Genomic DNA, 21,303 nt, shown 5'->3' on the forward strand with positions numbered 1-21,303 from the left:
TTTAGGTTAGGTCTCCCAGGAAACAGGCTGAGGTTTGTATGCAGGCATGGAAAGTGCTCTCAGGAGCAATACCTGTGACGGAGTGAAGGATGAGAAGTTAGGCCTTGCAACAAAAACCACAGCTGATCAAGCAGGCAGCTGAGGAGCTGAGATGGAGCAGGTTTACTGCTACAGATGCAGGTGCAGGGCAACACGGGTGCAACTGTAGCTGCAGGAAGTGCTTTCTTCACTGCTAAGTCATCTTTTGTTTTTTCAATTAGACTTGATGGAATAATGGCAGAAGGAAGATGGAGTATTTGTCCTAGTCTATTCAGGCTGCTATGAACAATACCATGGATTGGGTAGCTTATGAACATTCATTTCTCACCTTTCTGAAGGCTGGGACATCTAAGATTATGACACCAGCAGGTTCATGTCTGATGAGAACCTACTGCCTTTGCTGTCTTCTCACCATAACCTTGCTTGGCAGAGGGGCAGGTGAGCTTTCAAAGCCTCTGATAAGGATACTAATCTTATTCATCACCTCCCGAAGGCCCCACTGCCTAATAGCACCACCTTGGGGGTAAGGATTTCAAAATGAATTATGGGAGGGCACAAATATTAGTCCATAACAGTATAAAACTTCACCATAATTTGATTGTGTAGGGCAGGTGCAATACGGTGAACTGCAGGTGTGAAATTTGTGGACTAAGTGCTATGAAGAACTTGCCTGGTGAGTGATCAATTTTGAACATGTTTATTAATTTTATTTTTTAAAATTTTGCATATTAAGTGCCACGACCACTGCAGTTAGATTGGTCAGGTTCTGAGGGAAGGCGACACGGGATTGAGAAGTAAAGAGACAGAGTCAAAGCCAGGTCAGGTGGAGTCCCCTCTCCGGGATGCAGAGAACGGACTGCTTATTGGTGAAATCAGGCTGTATATATTGAGCCAGCTTTGAAGCAGAGTGTGAGAAAGACAAACTGCAAGGCTAAGTACATTGTATTTTTTAAGAACATTTGCTGCTCCCTCTTGGTACAGTGATACAGCAAGCAGCCAAGTCATTCTTTTCTTACAACAATCTATCAGGCAGTCTTCCGTGGCCCAGGACGGCTGTGCTGAACCCGAGGTCTACTTTCAACTCCCTCCACACGCATTATCCTCCTTGGCCCCCCACATTGAAGATTATAGTCACCTTACAGGGGAAATTGAGGATCAGAGATTGAGTATTCTGCAAGCTTCCACAGTTAGTAGAACAGCCTATTATTCCAATTGTCGTTTTTTTGTTTTACCAGAACCATCTATATTTTCATACTATGGGTTAAATTCAGTAGTGAACTAAAATACTAGTAAATATTAATCTTCACACTTTCTCCTGGTGTTTAAACTCCCTGGGGCAGGATCAGCCAATGTGTACTAACTAGTTCATCACCAACTGAGCACCAATATCAGAAACAGAAATCCCAGCCTTCCCAGGTAACGATACCCATGCAGGGACATCTCCTATCTCACGTGTATGGAGTCCTGGGAGATTAGCTGATAATAGCAAGGAAAGAGACATCAAATTCGTACCTTTGAGAATGTCCCTCTCTCTCTCAATGTCATTTTCAAGGGCCTTAGCACCAATGTTTAACTTTTAAAACAAACATTTTCAGTAACAGATCCTAATGTCTTGGTGATCTTTAGAGATGGATCTGCTATTTTTTTAAATTAAATGTCAGAAGATACATCCAAATTAAGGCAATGTTTTTCTTTAAAAAAACACCTAAAAGTACAGGTAAAAAATATTCCGATTCATATTTTCAAAAGTCTTAAGTTCCACGAGAATCAATCTATTTTTTAACAGCAAATCTGGAGTATAATTTAACTTAATGACATATCCCATTTAGATGTTTGAACCAATATGGTCAAAACCAAGAACCTACTTTTACATCTTGGGTTCTGCAGCAGTAGCCTGCACTCCAGTATTTCCAGGTCTTTGATTGTTTTAGCTTAACTATCTGCTTGGGGTTGACAATAATATGGCTTCACTTTGCTTGTCCACTGAGCACTTTTATGCAAAGACCCCCTTACCTTCAAGTTCCACGTGGTTCTACCTCCAGATCTTTCTAATGGTCTTGGGGATGGAGGCCAGGGAACCTGGATGCCTTTCTGAGCTGCCAGGGACTAGGCTGAGGAGAGAGTGAGGCACTTACCTTGGGACAGATGTATGCTCAGTCAAGTTATTTAGTCTGCATGAAAATACCTGGAAATATCATTAGAACCAGACTGTCTTCATTTCCATATCATTAGGTTCTGCCTAATTCTGAAAATTGCATTCTGTAGTGACAAACGTGGTGATCCACTTCAATACCTACAGAAAATATATAAAATTTATACTTTAAAAAATTATGGGTGAGGGTGGAGGAATGGAATTATTTCTGACACTTGAAAGTCACGTCTTCATTGACCTCATTGCTTTTCTCATTCTTTTATATTCTTAAGTATGTGCTTATCAGCTTCAAAAAGGATCTTTCCTTTGGAAAAGTAAATCTCACATTAACACAAACTGTTGGACTTCTCTGTGCACAGAAATGCTGATCATGACCACCATTCCCTTGTGTCGGTCAGGATTCGGGCAGGGGACGAGTATTCCTTAATGACAGCTGTCTTATTTGGTGTCAGTCATGCTAACTCCCAACACAAACGTGGGATTGACCCTGTTGTGCTTGTGGGCATGTGGTGTATGTACTTTTGAATGGAGGCAGCTATTCGCAATAGCCGAGTGGTTTCTCTCAGCGGCTTAGAATCAATACTTCAAATCAGCAGTGACTGGAAAACCTGCAGGAAGCCCAACTCTCCTACCTGGAACCCTCAAGTCAACCACTCCAAGTTGTTCCGAAGGTCTCGCATGTCCAGGATGTGGAGTGGGTTCTCTCGCACACAGACCCCTCAAATTAATGAAGAACGTAGGGACCATGACAGCACGCAGACTTCACAGCTACAGGACATGGTTCTGATCAGTGTGCACCACACTCAGCTGAGTCACTGGCATGAGACTTCACTAATGTCCAGACTGAGTCTCAGTGCTTATTACCCTAAACTGAGAAGGGCCCAGTACACACTTTAGTAACTCCCACAGACTGTTCTGATTCAAATACTACTACAGGATTAAAGGCCATTTTATTTCTATTACATGAACTTCTGGTTTTGTTACAACTTAAATTTGTCATGCTCAAAGGCTAGAATTCGGAAGGCTTAATGTTCTATTCACCCCCATCTTATAACATTTTATATGAATGACAACACCTAGAATCCAAAAGCTGCCACTGTCTCCAGCGGAGAAATTCCGAGTCGTGCCGATTCCTTGCACGCACCTGCGCCGGAGCACAGCAGCCACCTACCTCCCAGTCTGAAGTTACAGGCAGCTCTCTCTCCAACACTAAATCATTTTAAATGTGTGACCTCCTTCCCACCAATAAGAGGAACGGAACATTTTGTATTTGAAATTTAAGGTCAGTTTTATTAAGTTCATTGATGAAAGCTTTCAGAAGAATATTCTCCTGAAAATTATTTTTTCTTAGAAAAAAAGAAAGGAAAATCAACACCCTCTCAGCATAGCCACAGATGCTGTGGCAGTCACGCCTCTGCAGATGGGGATGGTCCGTCAGTCGGTGGAGTCACTCTCTGGGTCAGCGGGATTGTAGTCTGGATCATCCTCATCATCCTCCAGCTCCAAGTCATCCATCTCCTGGAACAAAGACTCATCTACCTCCACATTGTTTCCAGCTGAAAAAGACCCAGGATTTCACCTTCAGTCTTATACTTGGGAATAAAAGATACAGCTCACTGACAGTAGCAAACAGAAATTCCTCCATGTGCATGGGAGGTGATGAAATCCTAAACTGCTGCTGCAAATCACACCAACAATGGTCTGTAATGGTTGGACATTTTTTAAGAAAAATGTCATGCTTCCAGTCATATAAAAGGTTTTTTCAAATAAATTACCAATGATGTGGCAAGTTGAAGATGACAACTGGTCCTGGTTATACAGAGCAGATCCCTGACTGTGGGCCTCGAACCAGTAGTTTATCTCTTCCAGCAGTGGAAGATAGGTATATCATTATAGCTCGACTAGCTATTCAATTGATAGCTTTAACTTGATCATCTCTGTCACCCAGTTCCCCTTGAAACCAATGGTATGACTTCCCAAGATTCCAAATATCTAAGCCCTTTTGAATGGAAGCAATACTCAGGTTTTGCATTAAATATCTACACTCTTCAGTTCTTCTGAAGTACACACAGATAGGATATTATAGTACTCTTAAATCACCCCAAACTGTTCATCTTCCTCCCCACTCAGATCCCACAGCCCACTGAATTCAACTCCATAAAAGTCTTGCTTCAAGCATATGAGCACGTCAGTAAGCAAATACAATTTGCTAAGTCCCAGACAACAAATGACTGACTGACTGACTGAGGGGAACAATAAAGGCTTCACAGAGCAGATGACCTCTGAAATATCTTCACGATAAACTTGAATCCATCAAGAAGGAAAGGGGCCAAAATGAAGCAATTCTAGGCAGTAGTATATGTGAAGGCCGAGAAAAAAGCTAAGACACCGAATGCTTCTAACTAGAGCATAAGACTCTTGAGGAAGAAAATCGGGCGATAATAGATAAAGAAAGACTAGACTAAAGAATTGTGTAGGTACCTTCTCTAAGCAGAAGAGAACCATCAGATGATTTTAAGGAGAGAAATATCATGCGGTTTTAGAAACATCACCTCAGAGCCAGTGACAGCAGGATAGGTAAGGTCACCAGGAGGAGGAAGGGACTAGCGCAGGGAGATAATTTAAGAAGCTGCCACAAAGTCCTGGTAAAAAAGTGATAAACCTCCAACGTAAAAACAAAAGCGAGGAGAAAGTAGTAAAATCAACAGACAATCTTCACTAAGTTACTGGATATGAGGAGATACTTGATCCATTAGACAGGGAAAAAAGTCAAGAATGAATGAAGAGAGTACTACTTTTAAAGTGCAAGGGAGAATGAGACAAAGCTTTTTGGATCTAGAAATACTCAACAAAATAGGAGGTAAAAGCAGCCCTTCAAGTGAAAAAGAGATAGATGAGGATGTCCTTGCAAGCTGTTTATTTTGAGACAATGAACATCTTGAAGCAAGAATATATAAAATGTAACTTTAAAATGTGAAACGTTAGTAAGGGCACAGAGCTCAGGTTAAGAAGCATGACTGAACAGTGAGCCACGTCTATACTGCTTCTTAATCTTCTGCAGCAGACAGTCCAGGAACGAGGCTGGAAGGCCAGATGACAGAGGAGCCCCAACCGGCAAGATGGGCACGACAGGAGGCCAAGGAAGTGCAGAACGGTCTGGGGCGCCATCGCAGGTGTGGCAGCACAGAGCGCAGTTTAATAAACACACGTGGGCCATAAGCCCCACGAGGGCAGGGAATTTTTCTATGCTGTGTCCTCGGCACCAGGACAGTGCTTAGTTTATAGGTGGGGTACAATAAATACCTGTGTATGGACGGATAATGGATAGATGGAGGACTGAAAGAAGGTAAGAATTAGGATAAAAAGAAGGAAAGAGTAAGGGGCCAGATGCTCCGAAGACAGTAAGAGTGGTACAAAATGGGAAATTTCTGGTTACAGGAGAGGAGTTCCAGATTTGAGGTTTTTATAAAGCTCCATGACCGACCATGGAATACGGTTTCCATACATTTATGATGCTCGAACTCTGAGAAAAACAGGTCCCCTAAGTCACAGTGGCCGGGTTGACACGTTATTAGAGGCACGATGGTTATAACTGTTCATCTACTGCTATCTTAGATTTTGCTTATCAGAAAACTTTAAAGAATACACTGCTGTTTTTAATGTATAAACTTATCAAACATTACAATTTGTTCTTCAAAATGTATTTCTTTACATGCTTAGGAGAATTACATTGTTGTCACTGTGATTATTATAGTTTAATATTAATAATTAATATAAAAACTATACAACATGTACATGTGGAATTCCATTATCATCTTACCATCCTCCAAGAACTGGATATCAGATGTGTCGAGATTATGATCAGTTTCAAACAGCTGTTTCCCTAAAAGAAATGTGTTTAATTTGAACAGCAAAGTTTTTCCTCGTCCTCTCTACAACCCTTTAAAAAATGTAATAACCCATGAAAACAAATCTAAAAACCTGTTTTTCTGTGAATTTCACTAAATTTATGAACTTAGTTAAGAGATGTAGGAAATGTCTTTGCACGAAAATGGAGCAAGTGATGACTCCAGCCTGCCTCAGAGCCCAGAGAACCCGAGGGCCTGACCCCACCGCTGCTGGTACTCCCGAAAGTCACGGCCGCCGTTTCTCAAAACCCACCCACCACGGTGCTCCTATCAGAGACAGGCCATAAGTATTAAATGTAATTACGTGTGAAGATGCATCACCATGCAGAGAAAATGCTCTTTCTGTCCCAGACGCCTAAGTACAATAATTTCTTACAGAAATCGGTCCAAATGATTCTCTTGCTAAATAGAAGTAATGCAGGAAGGTTTGTGGGGAATAGAAATAGGGGTGAATCATACCACTTAATTTATTTTTCCCTGCTTGTTCTTCTTCTTTCATTCGTTTCTTTTTAATTTCCAAGAGTTCTGCATCAAACTTGGCTTTCCAATTTAAGAAATTCTCAATTGTAACAGGAGTGCCATGAAATAATTGCTTGGGGGAAAGAAAAACATGTCACCAGAGTAGTGAGACGACTTTTAAAAATAAAGCCTAATGATCTTCTAGACATACGAATATAGTCACAGGAAAAACACAGAAAAACTGTTTCAAGTTTTGAAGTACTTAATATGATTTCTGCCTACACTGGCTACTCTCATTGGTTTTGGTGGCTTATTCTGGAGAAGTCTTTGTATAGTTTTTATTACAAAAAAACCCCAAGATAATATGCAATGTATCTCCACTGATATTCACTATTCAGAAAAAAGTTGTTGCTGTCAGCATTAATGTTGTGAATACACATCAATTTACAACATTAGCATCACAGCTTATCTTTTTACTTCATTCTATCTACTTCATGCGAGGTTTTCTTCCGTAAACACACCATGAAAGCATTTCCAGTCGACAATGGACCACCTATAAGACAATGGTCCTACTAAGATAACGCAGGAGAAAAATCCCTCTCACCTAGTGATGTCAAAGCTGCCCAAACATCACAGGGCAATGCATTGTTTGTTTGTGCTGATGCTGATGTGAGCAAACCTACCGTGCTACTAGTTATGTAACAATAGAGCACGTACAATTATATACATTTCCTACTTGATGACGATAATAGGCAAATGTTCCTGGTTTATGTATTTAACCATACTATACTCACTACTGTTAGTCTACTCACTCTTTCTGCTTACATAGTTTGCTGTAAAATGGTATGCCATGTTATACCAGCAGCAGCCTCCTACATCTTGTGTTTACCAAGTGTCTCAACTGCATTATTTTCTCTTGTGCTTGACTTAATCTCATGCTGTTCTATAAATTTAGTATAGCCTATGTGTACAGTGTTTATGAATTCTACAGGAGTGTGCAGTAATGTCCTATGTCTTCATAGGCACTTGCCACTCACTTGATGACACACAGCACAACTTCCAGTCCTGCAAGCTCCATTAACAGTGTACCGTGTCTCATCTTCTATACCACGTTTTTATTGTACCTTTCTACATTTAGATACACAAATACCTATCTGTTGTACACACAATATCTATTGTGTTGTAGCTGCCTACAATATTCAGTACAGTGACGTACAGGTTTGTAGCCTAGGAGCAACAGACTCTGCCTATGGCTTAGATGTGTAACAGGCTACACCATCTAGGTTTGTGTAGGTGCATGCTACGATGTTTGCACAATGAAGAAATTGCCTAACAATGAATTTCTCAAAACATATATCCATGTTAAGCAGTGCATGACTATATTTAAAACACTCTGGTGGTGGCTTTATCAGTTCTCAACTCGATATTGTAAGTGAAATTAATTTCTATTTCTTGATCTTATCTGCATGAGCTTTACTGAACTTTTCTGATTATTAGTCATTGTGTTACACCACCAACTAAATGAGGGACTTCTAAGGTTTTATTTTACTTAGTCAAGTTTTATTAAAATTTACTTTCATTTATTTTTGTGATTTCAAAAAAAAACTTATTCAAATTTCCAAAAACAAAAATAAGAAACAAAAACCCCAAACAACTAAAAAAAAACACCCAGATTTAGAGAAAGAAAACATGGCTTTTAATATACCTTTTCAGCTTCTTCTGCTTCTTTTTCTTTTTGTTTCTTTTCTTCTTCTCTTCTAGTTTTTATTAGATCCACAATTTCATTTAATTTTTCTTGCACAGCTGTCACTAAAGTAAAGATCATCACCATACCAAGGTTTTCTTCTGCCTACAGAACCAAAAACCAAAACAAAACAAACAAAAATCCAACAACAAAAAACTGAGATTGTAGTGAGAGGCATACTTCTCAGACAAATAAGAGCGACTCATCAATAAAAAAGAGTTTCAGCGTAGTAACCAAATTTCATACATTCATAATATGATTACTAATTCAATTACACACCAGTTCAGACACTTGGATAAATGATTATTTAAAAATCAAACATATATGTTAATAATATCTTAAATTTTAAGAAGCCACGTAATGTGCTATATCCAACCTAAAGCAGGTATGTCAGAAAATTCTGTTTAATAGTCGTAAATGTGATGTAGGTAGAATTCAGAAAATCTTTCCTACAGTAGCAAGTAACATCAATTCTCAAGCATGTTTTCATTATTTCAGTTCCTTTCATGAATTTTAAGAGCTGTGACAATGACCTGAACTTTGAGGCCAGAGCAATTTTCCAACATAACACAATTTATAATGAATGTAGGGATTTCTGTGATTTACCTTTTGATACTTTTTTCCTTTTGACTTGAAATGGTTCAAAGGCAGATAGAAAAGCATCTCTGACTCATGAAAGGGTTATAACTCAAAAGCTATTTGGAAGTTGAGCATCTGAAGGCAGAATAAAAAAAAATCTTGTCTACCCATAGATATAAGATGGGGTTCAAACCTATCTTATTTCTGTAAATACACAAAACAAAAAATAAAAATAAAAATCCAAAATTTACAAGCCAGAATCTCCACCTGAGAAGTTGAGGAGATTTCCAAGCACTCCTTTGACCGGACTGGCTTCAGAAGCATTTGAATGGGTATTTCATCTCCTGCGCCCTCTGTGAAGACTAGCCTTCGAGCTAGTGCCTACAATCCTCCGCAGCGGAGCTTCTCCGTGTGTTTCCAGGCTAACCATTCCAAATCTGACTCTAAAAAAGCCTCTCCCCTGCGTGCCACACCTGTATGAAAACTGACCACTGCCAGTGACTTGGATGTCCCATAGGCATGTGTCCCATCGACACAGAAACTATCTCCACAAAACCTATTTCTAAGTTCTCCATCTCAGAGAATCATACCACCGTCTACCCAACCCGAACACTCCCATCCCACCCTAAGCTCTGTCACTGTCTCTTACCTATTCGTACGTACTACTTAAATTTGCCTACTGTTCTCTATCAACCTTTTTTTTAAAAGAAAAGAGTATGAATACAATATAAATGAAAGAAAATAAATCATTCAGATCAAATAATTTAATTATTAATACATGACTGCCTGAATATAGCATATTGTCTCAGGTTCTCTACAATGTTTTAAAATGAAGTATGTTATACCAAATGGTATTAGAATTAGTATAATTTCATGCTGGGTAACAAGGCTCAGGATCAGCATAAATTCCTGTTTAATATATGTTCTTTCACTCTTCATTCGCTAGTAGCTCAATATATAAGTGTTTTTAAAATATCAGCATTAAACCCTGGCCAGTGTGGCTCAGTTGGTTGGAGCTTCATCCCATGACCAAAAGGTTGCAGGTTCAATTCTTGGTTGGGTCACATGCCTGAGGCTGAGGGTGCGATTCCCTGTCCAGGTGCATATGATCCCAGTCTAGGCATGGGGGGGGCAACTAATCAATGTTTCTCTTTCACATCAATTTTTTCTTTCCAACCCTCCTTTCTTTATAAAAGCAATAAAAAATATCTTCAGGTGAGGAAGATAAAGTATAAAATATTAGCATCAAGAAGACCAAGAGTCCTTGAAATATGCAAGTCACACTTAAGATGGAGACATGTTTTCTGCTAATTCTTCTTAGAAAAACAAACAAAAAACTGTAACTTCTGATTTTAAGATGGTAAAGATTCTGCTTGCCTTCTCTATTCCCTACTCTGAAGAACACATGAAAACTCTCTATTCAAGCAAGAGACAACTTTAAATACATGCCATGCTTGGCATTCCATCCTGCCACAGACTAGCCAAATAAAAGCTTTCCAATTGCCATTTTTTCCTTCCCCTCTTAGAGGAGTCATAAACCCGTGCTGCTGTTTATAAGCTTAGGGAGAAGGAGACATAAGGAAAAAAAACCCAAAACAACCACCAGTCCCCTTCCCAGAATGTAGGCAATTAGCCTGCAATAGGTCAGAAGGGTTGGAAATTTTAATTCTTTTCTGTTGGATTTTTAACTGCCCACAGGACTGGGTATTCTGAGAATGAAACTCAAACTGTGCTTATACCTATCAGACTTTTTATTACCTAAAAGTCATGGGTGATGATAGAGTTTTAAACAGGGGCAGAAGGACAACTACTCTTACCCAAAGTTTAAAGGTGTTTGCTTGTACGTAAACACACACAGACACACTGAATTCTGCATGTTTAATGTACTAATTATACATATTTAGCATTTTTGACTTGCAACTGACATATAATATTTAAGGCCAGAAAATCCCCACTTTTACAAAATCCGTTATTTCCTTACCTGTAATGCTAACAATTTTAAAATACTTGAAACATCATTATCTTCTAGATTTTCCTGGGAGAATATTTCATAAAGAGGGACTTCATCTGGGTATTTCTCACTGTATGTAAACTTGAGGGTAGTCTGGACAGCTAGAGATATAAAAGTTTGATAAGAATATCTTAAAATGTAAGGAACTCAACATCTTTGTTGTAATTACCATATTTTGCCATGTATAATGTGCACTTTTTAACCCAAATTTTTGAAGGAAAAATTATAATGTGCATGACACATGGGTATAATGATTACATACCATGGCTTTAATAATCCTGTGCATAATGCACACGAAACATGGGCGCGTATTATACATGAGAGCACATCATATGTGGCAAAATAAGGAAATTTACAATGTGTAAATTAAAAAAAGTAAGGAGCACAACAGATTTTCCTGCAAAGAAAAACAAGGTTATAAAAAAAACAGGTTAGACTCTTTAAAATCCTCTGTTAGATGAAAAAAGGCACTAAATATAACACACAAAAAAGTACTATCTTAGGCTCATTTTCAGACCTCTACTAAAGTCAGTTTCCAGGGCAGAATATCTGGCTTTAGCAGAGGGGAGCAGGGAGCATGGACAACATCTGTATCTCTATCTGTACAGTGCCAGCAAAGGACTGCTGAGGGGTTACTGGATGACATGTTCTGAAGTGGACAGCCTGAGAGGTTGTGTGAGAAACTTTTAACCTGACTCACCTACATATTCCCACTCACTCTTTTGGCTTGTGCTAGTTCATAGACCTCCCACTAGTACGGGAATAAGACTCTTACATGTGTATCATTGCAAGGTATCCATCTCTTGGCAACCTAGCCTGGTGAATTCTCAAGCAATTTGCAATAAAGCAGATGTACTAAACATTTTCTGTCAAAACTTATTCGCCATAATAATCTTTTGTCTAGAGTTTGCCTTTCTTGTAACTCACATTTTAATTATTAAAACCTCCTGATTTTGATGATTTTAACTCAAATCTAAATATCTCTCTGGGGGGGACACCTTAATATATGTTGGTTTGATATTTTTGTTTCAATGTTTGTGTATGGATGTCAATAAAGAATTTTATGAGTAAATGGATATAAAAAATTATGGTGTTTTTTGCATTTTCCATTTTTTATTAACCTTCATAATCTCATTGCTAAAAAGTTTCTTTAAAAAATGACTGGTTCTACTATGTGATGTAACAGACATTCATTATAAAAAAACTGAAAAATACACTAAGATAAAAATAAAATCAATAATCATCCCATCATCAGGAAGAGATCATTATTACCATTTTGGTATATTTAATGATCATAAGAGTACTTTTTAAATGATACTTTAAAGTATCTTTCTATGTATATATTTAAATTTTAAACAGAATATAAAATTGCTCGTATTGTATTTGAGACTTCATACATATAAATACATAAATAGTAAATATCCAACATCATTTACAATTGTACAAAACAGATTTGAAGTTATCAAGTATTACCACTAAAATTGGTATTACATGGCTGAATTTTAGTTGAATAGTTTAATAGAAAAAAATAATCCCCAGAGTTAATATCAACTTACATTATATTTTTATCAAACTGAACTAGACTAAAGGTAGAAATGAACTTCAGATACCTCCTGTGCCCCCCAACATCTGCCCAAATTTAAATTACTTTATTTAATTTTAACTTAATAGTTTTATAACTGCTTCATTTCAATTTGTGTATCTGTCTTATTTTTATAGTCATATAACAGTGGTTTTACCTGGTTTTATAAATATATATTTAAGTAACAGAATATCCATCCTCAACAGAGGGAGAAAAACATGCAGATAGGTGTTTATACAGACTAATTTATAACAGCAAAAATTCAGTAATCTGAATATCCAAAGATGAAAAACAGTCATAGAAAAATAATAGTCACTCAATGAAATCTATAACCACTGTAATATGTATGCATGGAAAGTCTTGCTTTGGCTAAAAAAAAAATCTCTTCTCCATCTGCCATACTGTTAACATTTCTGTTTCGCTTTTAAGAGCTAACTAAGCTTATTGTGTCAGAATATTTTTCTAGAAGTCATATTTATACAGTATACTAGCTAGAAACACACAACGTTCACATCACCTTAGCACCTCTTACACCTGCAATGCCCAGCACAGAACTACTGTAGGAAAAGTAAAATTCCTGAGGGAGAGGCTTAGAAAAACCACAGTATTTTTACTAGACTTACTTTCATCATTTTCTCCAGCCTCAGATGTCACAGTAATGGTGAAGCTGGGAGGATTTTCTGATAATACTGCAAGAAAATATACACATAGGTTAAGTTATTAAGATGTTTTCTAAGGCAGATGTTTTCCCCATTAGCCAAATATTACTACCCAGTCCAGGAAACTGATCCCTAGGCCTGAATTTCCATGTCCACAAACACAGACTAAACAGGGCATTCAAATAATAAAACACATCCATGAATTTTCTATTTAAATCTCAGGTTGCCTTAAATCTGTAAAGAACTACCCATAATAGATATCCTCCTGGATTTTTACCAAATCAATTATAATAATTACATAAGTTACCTTTAATTCAGAATTTCCACCCATATATGGAAAATTACATAATAAAAAATTCCCAAATGGAATGACAAAAAGTTTGATGTTTCTTGTTAAAAACTATCCACTGATAAATATTCAGTATTATCACTAATGTTTATACTTCAGTATTCTGAAATACAATTCAGAATCTCCATGACACACAGTTAATATTAATTTGTTAGAGTTTGTGTCTTCTAGGCATCTCTGGAACCAAACTTTAATCTTTTTACAAATTATTGAGCCTCTACCATCTTTCAAGGAATTATAAAATTAGCCGTAAATCTTAACATCAAATTGCTTACAATTTGTTAAGCAAGACAAGTCACCTGAAACCTATATAATTTTATTAACCAATGCCACCTCAATAAATACATTTTTAAAAAAGACACATAAATCCATATTTACATAAATAAAAAAGCTTTACGCACCATTTTACACCCTAATGTCTGCTATTACACATCTGTTTATTATCTATTTCCCCATAAGCATACTGTAAAGACTGGGTGAGCTCCCAGATCAGTGCCCAGCAGCATCTAGAAACTCAATAAATCTTGGCTCAATGAAAGAGCTAAACTAAGGGGATGAAAGAAGACAAAAACATAGAAAACTTGCATTGAGAAGCCTCAGAAGAATAAACAAGGAAGACTCGAGCCACCATGAGAGCGGCGGAGCCGGGAGGGAAGCCTGAGGCTCGCTGCAGGCCTGGCAGGCACTGGCCCTGTCCAGGGTGGCGGCAGGGCAGCAGCCTCTTTCCAAAACGCAAGAGCTGGGGGATCCCTATGCAAGTCACTATGGAAACTACTCAGCTTTTCCTACTTCGGAACTTCTGAGGCCTTCATAAATATTCATCATCAATAAAAGTTTCAAGACATATGACTTCATTTTAATTGAGGTGTAAAAGTACTGGAAACAACGATGAACATCTGTGAGTACTTGAAAGGTGTTTGTCAGAAAGATAAAAGACTCATTGGACTTGTATTTTAATAGGCCTCAGGCAGGCCAGCCTCTGCTGAAAAAGTCCCTGAAAGAAAATTGTAATAAAGCTTTTATGATTGGCCCTACTTTTTAAAAAACAAATGTGGTTAAAATATATTTCATTCCTGTTTCTTTTCATGATCAACAGCATTTATATGTCATTAAATATAAACACTGCAACTGTAGAAGTTAAGGGTTCAACCCAATGACATTCCAACTTATTACCATTTTGTAGGACTTCATGAGGCTGTAAGTTAGGGATTACTTAAAAGCCAATAGCGACAGCTAACATTTACTGTGAATTGCTTTGTGCCTGTGCAGTGCTTTGCACTGACATAACGACCTGTTAGTTCTCACACCAAGACCATGATTTTATACTGTTACCATATTTCACCACACTTAAAAGGCCATCGAGTATGAGATGCACCCTCCTTTATGTAACACTAAGAAAAAAAGCTGATTTGAAGACAAATTCAGATTGCACAGATGTTAAAATGTAAAAATATCTTAGAAACAATATGATACAGTACCATGCCAATTTTATAGATGTGAAAACTGAGATAAGAGATTTTAAATAGTTTTCTCGAGGCTATACAAGTAGTAACTAGCGGAACTGACTAATCTGTAAAGAGTTTCATTAAAAAATAAATTTTTTTCCAGCGGAGAAATTGCAGGGAAAGCACTTGAGCTGGTCTGTGAGTTAAGGCATAGTGGTAGGTACAGATGGAGAAAAGAAAGGTAGGAGAGTAACAAAGCAGCCAGGGTATGATATTTTCTTTTTTTTAAAGCAGCAGTAATACAGTCAGAATTATATTCTAAACACAGGAAGATAAATTTAGCAAGAGTGCATAGAATGGGAGAGAAACGAGGCTAGAGACAGGCTGAACTAGACAGCTCCTGAACTGCCCAGCCAGGATAACGAGGTTCTGAACGAGGGTGGCAGCAATGGGAATAGCAGGGTACACAGTGATGGATGCCATTTTAAATGTGCAGAGAGAAGATGGTGGAGCCAGTAACAGAAACAAGAAATAAAAAAGAAAAATCAAATATATTTATAGGACACAGGACAGTTTCAGTTGGATGTATGGAGTATGCAATCAGAAAGTAGCAAATAGAACTAAAGAGAACTGGGCTTGAATTTAGCTTTGGGATCACCCACAGAGAGGTGAGAGCTAAAGCTGTTGGAGTAGACGAGGTCCCTTAGAGAAAAGGGAGAGAGAAATAAGGATCGACACCAGCTTTGTAAAGAATCCTAAATTTAGGGGGGAAAGTACAAGAGCAGGAAAAAGTGTCACAGATTAAAAGAAAAGCAGCAGCCATGAGAGATGAAAACAAACTCAAGGAAAGGCTATCTTATTTGTGAACCACCCCAACTGTCAAGATCCAAGACTGACAAGGCAGTGTTTACAAGCAAGGGCTTCCAACCCTCGGTCCACGGGCCACATGGGGCCCAGGATGGTTATGAATGCAGCCCAACACAAAATTGTAAATTCACTTAAAAGCTTTTTTTTGTGCTCATCAGTTTTTGTTAGTGTTCGTGTACTTAATGTGTGGCCCAAGACAACACTTCTTCCAGTGTGGTCCAGAGACACCAAAAGGTTGGGCACCCCCAGTACAGTGCCTGCGCAGCTCAGCAGGGACAAAATGGGCAAAGCACCCTTGGTCTGTAAGATCAGTCTAAATTCCTAACAAGGCCCGTTGTGATCTGGACCCTGCTTACTTGTCAGGTCTCATTTTCCATAAGTCTCACTTCTCACTTTATACTCCAGCAACACTAAGCCATTTGCCCATTGGTCACATTTTGCTCCCTCACAGTCTTGCATTTTGCACATGCCGTGCTCCTTCCCCACATCTCATTCATTTGTTAACTGCTCATCATCCTTCAGTTTTCCAAAACAACTCAGACCCTTACCTCTCCCTATGCTCCAGCTTCACCCAATACATACCTCCATGGAAGAGTCACGACACTGCTGTAAATGACTTATCTCATGTCTTTTCCCAATAGACCTGGGCTTCTAACAATCGCATTTGGTAAGTATTTAAAGTAAATAAGAACATGGGGACGGTAGCAAGAACACCTTTCACTGCCTGACCTTGGGAGCCAGACAGAATAAGGAGGCAAGATGAACAAGAAAGAGGTTGATAAGCCATTAATTCATAAGAAATCATGATGAAAGGCATGTTCTGGAAAAGCACTGTAGGGCTCCAAAATTAATGGATACAAAGAGGAATTTCGGAGGCCAAAATTTTGAAGACGGCATCTCCAAGGTGTGGCTACGCAGCCATCAGTTGAAGAAAACAAAATCAAGACTGTTCGTTGATAAAGACAAGGAAATATTAAGCAATGTTAGAAGAATCAGAAACTAATGTAGTAAATCTCTGTGAAAGAGTATCTTACACATAACAAGTTATCAAGTATTTACATCATTCTTCATTAAACAGACATGGAAACTGAGGATTGGAGAAGTCTTACGATTTGCGTAAGGGTGCTGGGATAATAATATCACCTACACCAAGCAGCTATTACAGAGAAAAAACTGTGAACCAGGAACAACAGAAAAAGGATGCTGGAAAACACTGCTAATACCTCCCCAAATCCACTCTTCTTTATTCCAGTGACACCATTTTTAACTGCGTGCACTGACCACCCAGAGTAAAACTACATTTCCCAGCCCCACTTCAAATTATATCTCACCAGGTAAATAAGTTACACCTAATGGGTTGGAAACAAGTTAAGTCCTTTGACAATTTCCAGGAAATTTCCTTGAGAACTGCTGTCGTTTACTTTTTTTCCCCGTTAACCATTCCACTGTCTGAAAAAGGAGCGCTGCCATCTTGACCATGAGACTGAGACTAAATCTTGGGGGTGACAGAGAACTGAGATGTCTGGGTCCCTGAGGAATTTTTGTACAAGAGCTACACAATTATCCTTTATGTGCAAGAGCAATAAACTTTTATTTTTTCAAAAGCATTGTTATTTGAGTCTTTCTGTCACAGGTGAACTTAATTTTAAAGCAGGTATTTAAAAACCATAGAAAAGGATAATATTCCCAAGCTTGGAGGTGACTAAACTAGGGATGGGAATGGTACCTAACTAGACTTGCAAGGACGAATGATGAAGGGATAATCCCAGTTCCAATGCATTACTGTTGGGGTAAGTAGAGGAAAGATTAGCTTTCCTAAAGATGCCAGTCCCCCACCATTGTAAGTGGATCAAATGCTTCCGAGAAAAAGCAGAAGGTTGCTGGGCACAGTGGAATGAGCCAGTGGAGGGGTAGAAGTGTTAGGTGAAGAGGGCAGATGGGTGGAATTAAGGATTTTGTCAAGGATGGAGATAAAATATACACTAAAGGGACACACAAATGACACTAAGATGTTCACAAAGAACCAGACAGCCCATAAAATAGTCCACTTACTTCTTAGGCAGTGTCTGTCTTAGAAAAACTGCTTTCATAAGATGACTTCTGCCCATGTGTAAGATGCAATTATAAATGTTTAAAGCTCATGGCTGCTACTTAGAGGTGCTGACACAGCAAAAACAAGATTATGCACCCCTCTTTACCAAAGAGAATTAAGGGAACTTGACTTTTGGTTAGGGCAAAGCCAACCAATTTGTTCCAACAAAATTCCCTGTAGCCAGAGACTTGGATCCAGAAATGGCTACTACCTTAGGAGCACTACTGAAGGAGAATGCGCTATCAGCAGAGTCTGTTTGTACTTTGGAAAACTAGTTCTTAGAAGGATTAGATCAATATGCAGTCGAGCTACAGAATAAGCAAAAAGACGAAAATGTATTATGATTTGTTATAATTTACAACAAATGCAACACCGGACTAAAAGCTGTTTGCAAATAGTTAAGCAAACAATTTTGAAGTAAGCTAGGTCTATGTGGCTAGGGCTCCGGGCTGGCCAAATTGTGCCTCTTCAGCATTCACAGCTTCACTGTCAAGCACTCAGCCATCTATTTAAAAAAAAGCATATCTACTTCCTTCATCAACAGCACTGAGCATTTACCAATCTAATATTAAAAAACTACTATTTGTGATTCAAAATGCAGTTAGAAAACTACAAATTCATGTTCCTTGGAAAACTGACACAAGCAATCTCTTTCTTAAATGTGGTAGAAAACATGGAAATATAAAATCATCAATACAAAAGAAGGCTATAAAATAGTAAACCTTGTAAATCCTGAACATTTCAAAAGATTAAACACAGAAACATTTTATTTCAAAGTCCTCTGCCTTTCCCAAGAGGTTTCATAAAGAACATGATTAACAAGGCAGGCCGAGTTCTTGATGAACTGTAAATCAAGACATCTCAATTTAATTTATTTATTGCAAAGCCTGTAGGAATGCTGACAGGAACCAGAAACTAAGCAGCTCAGCTGATACTGCAGAATACTTGCATGTGTCAAAACTCCACAAATCATCTTTTATTACCCTGACTCAAGAATCCTCAAGCACTTTTGCCTCTGACAAGAATTGCATACACTGAATTATATCAGGACCTCGTACAAAAGAACCACCAGACTGTTGGAGGGTTAAAAACATGTAACTTTTATAAATGCTTATTACATGGGCAGTGTTTAATGAGGGATACTTCATGTGCAAAGAAATGAAAAGAATAGCACATCTTATGCTTTCTTAACTCTGCCTACGCACTGTTCATGCCTGTGATATTTCCAACGGACTAGGAATACCTGTATCTCACAATTAAAAATATATCCAACAATTAACCCTATATTCTATTTTATTTAGACATTGACATATAAGCAAGGATAGAGAAGGGAGCCAGACTCCATACACACTCACCCAGTTAACGACACTCTCAAACCCCTCTTCACTCATCCCCTTAACATCCTCACAGCACAACTGTACTACCGGTTAAAGAGAACATGAACAGGACTGCAGCTATACAGGGGTAGCTGAGAGACAGCTGCCTGTTGGCAAAGCAGAATAAAATGTGCTACCATTCCAAGCAGTGGTCAAAGATGGAGCTAAGAAAACTACGCTAAACAATGAAAGGGAGAGGGATTGGAGTTTATAAGTTAAAATAACACACCTTACACTCTGAATCCTCACAGTGACAGACGACACTCAAAGAATGGTATGGGGTACAGAAATCCCAAAAACCTAGGTTCTACTCCCTCTTATTGGTTGTATTTGATCACTCCTCAAAAACTAAGTGTAATGTGGGAGTGGCCCCATGGACACGGCTATTTTGCGGCATTTTAGAATCATCTGAAGCACTGCTTAATACAGAAGAGTTATCTTCCTTTACGTAATGAACTTCTCAATATTTTACATTAGCTGAACCTGCCAAGTAATCTCCACCTCACGCGAGCTAGAGCTAGATCCCACGTCCCACATGGCTGAAGGTGAAAGAACAGGAAAATTGTTTCAGACCTGTCAAACTCTTAGTACCAGTCCTGCCGCTAACTTGCTGGCTGACCCCAAGCAAGCCACCTCTTTCCTGAGCCTTCATGACCTTGCCTGCAACAAGAGGAGTCCAGGCTGGATGACATCTAATATACCTTCCTGCCTGACAACCTGTGAATCTACAGCGGAACTGAACTCTGGGCCACATCATTCACTGGGCATTCTGCAGAATGCCAGGAAATAAAAAATAAATTAAAGAGAAAAACGACAAACTTCAGGGATGATGCTACTCTCTGATTCTGGGTAAACACCACTCTGAATCCCATAAACTTTAAAAGTCACCATCCTAGGAAAAACAGTTTCTACTCGAATAAAGGTGGAAACTGACACCTTTGAGGCTCTGGAAAGGTTACTCCCACGCGGAATATGTTCTCGTGTTATTTCACTCAACCTCCAGTTGCTGTAAATTACACAGAAACCAAAGTGCCCCCGACTCAATTCCAGGCCTGACACTCTCCAGGGACCTCGCCGCCTCGCTCAGACTTTTAGATTTCAGGGAAGAGGTGGAACAACAGCCGTGGAGTTGTTCACAAATGCTTCGACACTTGGGGAGAGAACCTGAGGAGAGAGTGGCGGGCCGGGTGGCCACGCGACCTCACTGTCCCCTTCTCCATCGAGGCCCGGGAGGCCCAGGGCAACGGCAGCTCTGGCCCATCCCACTCCATCCCTGGACGGCTGCAGGGCTGCCAGCGGAAGTCACCTGTGAAGGAGTCGGGGTAGATAGACTCCAGAGCCTCCAGCTCGTTGCGCTGCTCCTCGCTGTAATCTGTCATCGTGGCCCTGGCTGCTGCCCATGGATCGCCCAAACACCCAGGCGGCGCGTGGCAGCCGGGACCACTGCCGCACCAGAGGAGCGGACCGCAGCCTGGCGGGCGCAGGCGCAGAGTCCCCGGCTCGGAGGCCAGCGGCCCAGAGCCCGGCCGGGCCTGCAGCGCAACAGCCCCGCGCCGGCCTCCGCCAGCTCCTTGGTTCCGCGTTCGACTGTTGGGCCTGGCCGGCGAGGCACTGAGTAGCCGCCTGTCCCACGCCCACTCAAGATTTGCAGAGATGGTGAACAGTCTCGGTCTGGCATTTGTCTCAGACACCTAGGACCGGTCTCTGGGCTTTGCAGCGCGGCATCCGCGCTCGATACGTCAGGGCTGAAAGGCGGCTTGGGGTTGTGGTGGCCAGAGGGGGCTTGGGGAGCGTGTGCGAAATCAGTCGTTTCCGGTTTCCGGATGGGGACCCTCTGGCCTGGTGTAGGGGGCCGGAGCTCCTAGTAGGGTGGGCTGATGGTGGGGCCTGGGTGATTTCCACGGTTCTCCAACCTGTGAGGTCCTTGGTGTCCCGCGGGAGTTGGGCAGGAGGCCGAGAGCTGTGTACAGCCCCATAAGCAGAGTGGCAGAAGCTCTGCAGGTGGGTCCCGAGGGTCCGGAAGGCTCGGTCCAACTCCCGA

At 39.8% G+C, this 21,303-nt stretch overlaps 1 protein-coding gene across 1 annotated transcript; it reads right to left on the bottom strand.

Annotated features, from left to right (window-relative positions):
- Positions 1 to 3,453: 3,453 nt before the first annotated feature.
- Positions 3,454 to 20,802, bottom strand: RWDD1 (RWD domain containing 1). Its single transcript, XM_037158130.2, has 7 exons — positions 20,569 to 20,802; positions 13,098 to 13,163; positions 10,863 to 10,993; positions 8,264 to 8,407; positions 6,559 to 6,691; positions 6,012 to 6,074; positions 3,454 to 3,747 (listed from the first exon to the last, which is right to left on the bottom strand). Exons 1-7 carry the CDS (start codon positions 20,639 to 20,641, stop codon positions 3,626 to 3,628), a joined length of 732 nt encoding a protein of 243 aa, XP_037014025.1. The 5' UTR covers positions 20,642 to 20,802; the 3' UTR covers positions 3,454 to 3,625.
- Between the last annotated feature and the right edge of the window lie 501 nt (positions 20,803 to 21,303).

The sequence above is a fragment of the Artibeus jamaicensis genome, unplaced genomic scaffold (assembly GCF_021234435.1).
Source record: "Artibeus jamaicensis isolate MK-2021 breed Jamaican fruit bat unplaced genomic scaffold, CSHL_Jam_final contig_387, whole genome shotgun sequence".
NCBI lineage: Eukaryota > Metazoa > Chordata > Mammalia > Chiroptera > Phyllostomidae > Artibeus > Artibeus jamaicensis.